We start from the raw sequence: 4987 nt of genomic DNA on the forward strand, positions 1-4987 counted from the left end.
ATTATGAATTACATTTAGTCAGGTACAGCAATTTAAAAGTTTCGCTTTAGATATCAAAGATTATTCAACAATGGAAATAGTAAAGTTAAAACTATTCTTAACGTGCAGTCTTATTATTACGACTTATTGACGGTTTGTTTTTCTTTTATTGCAGAAAATGTATGCTGTCCAAAAAAATAAGGCAGGTGTAAATGTAGGTGCGATTTCCGAGTCTATTCGATTTTTTCATAAAAAGTGATGCCAGTTTTCATTTTTTCTAATTGCAGAACAAAATCAATTCCAGAGTAGGGTAACAAACGTTTTACTATAAAAAAAATTAGCATAGTAAAGGAGGGAGGTGGCAGATGGGCCAGGCCCATTCTAGAACCCTCCTGGCCCACCCTAGAATATCAATAATCCAAGTATAAATAAGATAAATGTACAATAATTTACATTATACACGTGTATAATAAATACGACCATAAAACCCAGGGGGCGGCTCAAACTTTTACGCGCCATAACCTGACATACCCTGGGTTATGTTGTCAATTATTTGGTTTAGAAACAAATTATTACGTATAAAAATGTATTACTTACTTGAGTTTCTTTATTTGGAAGTCAGAGGCACCAAACACATCAATATTTGAAAGACCTGCTCTGAAATTATTACTGTTCTGGCCTCTTATTATGTCTATTTTTGGGATGTGGAAAGGTTCCAACGTTGGGACACCAAGTTCAGGTATTCCTGATTTCAAATGGGGACGCAAGACTTCTATGGATGCCCTAACGCACTTTCCAACTTCGGGATCATTTCTTTTACATAAATGGATATATTTGGCTGTAAATAAATAAAAATTTAGAACATTTAAACGATTATTATAGTGCAGTGTAGTGAATACATCTGGTGCCCTTGAAGACATAGAAGCGCAGACATGTTAACACACTTTAAAGTTACTAAATGGAAATGATAAAAAAAGGAAAAATGTATAGTTAATTCCGCTTGCAGTCTTGCAAGGTTAGCGACGATATTTACCTGTAAATATAGTTAATTGTACCGACATTATTTCTCAATATTCTTTATAGATAATTGCAGTCGTAATTAATTTCTGTAGATTATAATATTCTTTGAAGAAAATTGCGGGAAATGGTGATTTCAACATTTCCTTTTACTGCATACTGTAGTTTATATAAAAATTGAATAAATGTAGGAATACATCGAGAAAACCTCTTTGAAAGTGTAAAGCTATTTTCCTTTTCTGTTTTTTTTATACAAAAATTAAAAGAAAAACTATAATAACTCAATATGTAGAATGAGAAGGTGTTTTCTATATTATAAAACCAGATCAGTAGTGGACACATTTAAATCACAATAAATAATTATTTGTAATTATAAAATACTTTTAATTATCATAATTTGTTGACAGTGTCCGGAAGTTGTAAGGGAACAAGTTTCAAAGCAAATATTTTACAAAAAGTAGCAAAGTTCTACTAAAAAATATTTAATCGCAGTATAAATTAAATGTTAAGTTACTCCATTACGATGTTGTAGCGCAGGTTTGTCAGTATCTAAGTAAGCCGTGAAAAATATTGTAAAAAAAACATTAATAGATCTCGGATTTTGTAAAATTTCACCCCAGTTTACTGATTTAAAATATATTAGCGAATGGCCAAAAAGATGTTTCTGCATTGCAAACATAATTGGTGCTACCATCTCTTTTCATAATATAATATTCTGGAAGTGACTGACTTTTGGAACGTTTAATGAAAAGATGAGGTACTCCTTAGGCCTACTTCTGAGATCCAGGATGTTATCAGTATTTTTTAATTAAAAATTGCTAATTTTGACGTAAGTGGAATTTGTAGTTAAATGACTAAATACGGCATGGTCATGAATGAAATATAAATATTGCGTATCATCATATTTATATGTATATATATCGTTTATGTGGGTTCAACTAGTAATAAATAATTAATTAAAAATAAGTGGGTTATTAAAAGAAGTTATATTGCATATTCTTGACGTCGCCCATCAATCCATTATCTGTATGAAAGTAATTTAAAAAAAAGTGGACAAGAAATAACGTTAATAAGCAAATTTGTAATATATAAAATATATAAGAATTTCGATTCATTTCTTGGATTCTTAATTTTGTCCAAACACCAATGAAATACATACGAAAATGAAAATATTTTCTTTGTTCTGCATATTTACTTGAAACAAATATTAATCACGTATAGTCCAGTCGGTAGAGAATTTTCTTGACATAAATTTGTTACCGCACGGGAGTTATTCTTTGTTGTAGGCAGGGAAAGGTTAAGCATCCCTGTATATTTTTAAACTTCGAAATAGTGTGCGTTAACAAATGGGGGAAGCCCAAAGTTGGCAAAAGCCAGGTTCTAGGTCATTTTTGCAATAAACAATCAGTATACAAGAAATGACAATTTTTGACGATTTTTTGGGATTTGTGCAACCAATTGACAAAACATATACAGGGATGCTTAACTTTAATTTAATTTATGTCGGGAAAATTCTCTACGGACTGGACTAGTAAAAGAAAATCTGGAATACCGCGATAAATAAGGATTTTTGTCACCAAAAGTTTTTAGGACAACTAGTATAAAGGCGATAAGGATTATTACTAATATTTGTAGTGTTGATGTAGAAAATCAGAAGTATCAATTGGACGTTTACTTACCAGAATTACAGATCGAAGCATATTACACCGTTGATGGAAAATTACTTTTGATGCCCGTCAAAGGGGAAGGACCTATGAAAGCCAACATAAGTATATAACACACATTTAATTTTTAGTTGTTTATTATATTAGATAGATGCATCCAAAACATTTTTATGTACCTACATTAGTTTGATTGCTCAATGCCTACTACTTTATTAGAGCAGAAGGTATATAGCAGGGTCAGATGGTTAACGTATATATGTTGGACATCCTTTATTGTTTTGATATTATTTCCATTTTATATAACCATGTAAGTTGAAATTTGTAGATCGTATTTACTGTATGACAAAAGGTTGGTTATTTAAGATAAAGTAACCTAAAGTTATGAAACGTTGCTGAATTGAAGAATCGACTTTTTGTCATTTCTTCGTTCAAGTACTTATTTTAAATAACTTACCCCAGATAAAAATGTTCAGTCTCTCAATGTCTCTGAAAGCGAGACTCGAGTCTCAATCTCTCATCGAGTCTCTCTGGTGTCTATGAGAGAGACTGTTAAAAAAAATGTTTAGCGTCTCTGAACGAGAGACTCGAGTCGCTCATTGAGAAATCCTNAGAGACTGTGAGAGATCCATAAAAACACCTAGGCAATAACTGAGAGACTGTGAAAGACGCTGAAAGACTCTGAGAGACTGAAAATTTTTGTCTAGGGTATGCCACTTTAGAAAGTTGTGAATTGTTTTAATTCTTAGGGGTTAGTACGTCGCGAAAACAAAACCCCTTATAAGCTTTATTTGTATGCTTGTCCTTTAATCACATCGAAAAGACCTAATCATGCATTCAAATAGTCGAAAGAGGTGAAAATCAGTGGGTGTGAGGTCTGGACTATACAGTGGGCGGTCGAAAATGTCCTACTTGAATTGTTTGAGAAGGCCTAGGGCCATACTTAAAAAGTACGACTAAACCTTAAAGTGATTTTCTTTTTTTTCGACTATCGACCAAGGAAGCTGTCGAGACATACTTGATCTCAACAGCAGCAAATTTTATGAGCATCGGAAAGATAGTTTCATTATTATGGCAATTTTCCTTATCGATACTACTCATCTTTTAGCAATCATATCATTTTGTTATTTCTTTGTATCTCTGTCATTGCTAGCCGGAGTTTGAGAAAAAAATAGCCCTAATAATCGAAAAAAAATTATAAGGCGTCAAATGAACTATGCGAAAATGTCATGTGATCTATTACTTAAAAAGTCTTATTTTAATTTCAAAAATCAGGGAATATAACAGTAAAATTATTACTGGAATAGCTCCTTATATTCCTGATTTTGTCTGATATAGTACTATTGTATTCCTGGGGATACCCTCAGTGTTTTTAAACGTGTCAAAGAAAACCATTAAATATTTTCTGTAATTAAGTAACTTATAAATAAGAATTTACGTTTATCATTACTGATAGTGAATTATTTTAATTTAATTTCCCATGTTAATAATTGGTTGATTGCAGTGGATATGAGAAATCCTGTACGCTAATTAAACTTGTAAAGAACGGGACGCTTCAAAGGCAGCGTTTTGATTAATTGTTATAGGTTTATAAACTGGTGTATCTATACGTAATCACTAAATTTTCTTTAAGCGCATGTTGTGACAAAGGTCAAATTAGAGGGAGAAACTTTTGAAAGCAATGGCGAGAGGTTTCTTAAATATACATCGATGGTAATGAAAGTGACCGTTGGGGGTGGCCATGTATTATTTTCGAATCTGTTTTCTGGTGATAAACTTCTTAGTAAGTACTTATACACATAGTTACATTCTTACATAGGTAGCTCACGTGTTACATAAATTTTCTATAAATGTAGTAAAATTCGTAGAATGCCTGAAACTTTACTGTTTTGAAAATGTGTTGCTTCCTAGTACAAACAAAATAAAACACTTGGTACACTTTTGTTTCACAGTTTATTTAGAACACTCTTTGTTGTTCTCAATTGTTTCGGCTGCTAAACCATTATCAAAGAGATTCTCTTTACCAAGTGTTTTATTTCTTATATCTTATTAAACATGTTTCACCAAGTGCCTAGCCAAGAATCATTTTCCTAAAAAAGAAAACAAACATTTTCTCCAACAATCACCAGAAGAAACATTTTCTATTGCATATTGAAAAATCGGATAAAAAAAATTTTTAGGGGTGTATGAAAGGTCATCAAAGTCAGGGTAATAACATTGGAATAGAATTTTCCAAAAGATTAATAATTTATGTAGAGGGGTCAGTCGATGAAGACAGTTCTTCAGAACTGGAAGATTGTTACCTATACTAATTCAAAAATATGAAAAAG

The 4987-nt window shown here is 31.8% G+C and overlaps 1 protein-coding gene across 2 annotated transcripts in view; it reads left to right on the forward strand.

Moving 5' to 3' along the window:
* Nucleotides 1–4987, forward strand: part of LOC108734155 (protein takeout) — an 11088-nt gene that overhangs the window by 5111 nt on the left and 990 nt on the right. For both annotated transcript variants that reach the window (XM_025978811.1, XM_025978812.1), the window contains exons 4-5: nucleotides 2632–2765; nucleotides 4291–4440. In XM_025978811.1, the coding sequence (XP_025834596.1) occupies nucleotides 2632–2765; nucleotides 4291–4440 (284 nt within the window). The remainder of the gene's footprint in view (nucleotides 1–2631; nucleotides 2766–4290; nucleotides 4441–4987) is intronic.

Source organism: Agrilus planipennis, unplaced genomic scaffold, assembly GCF_000699045.2.
Source record: "Agrilus planipennis isolate EAB-ADULT unplaced genomic scaffold, Apla_2.0 scaffold63, whole genome shotgun sequence".
NCBI lineage: Eukaryota > Metazoa > Arthropoda > Insecta > Coleoptera > Buprestidae > Agrilus > Agrilus planipennis.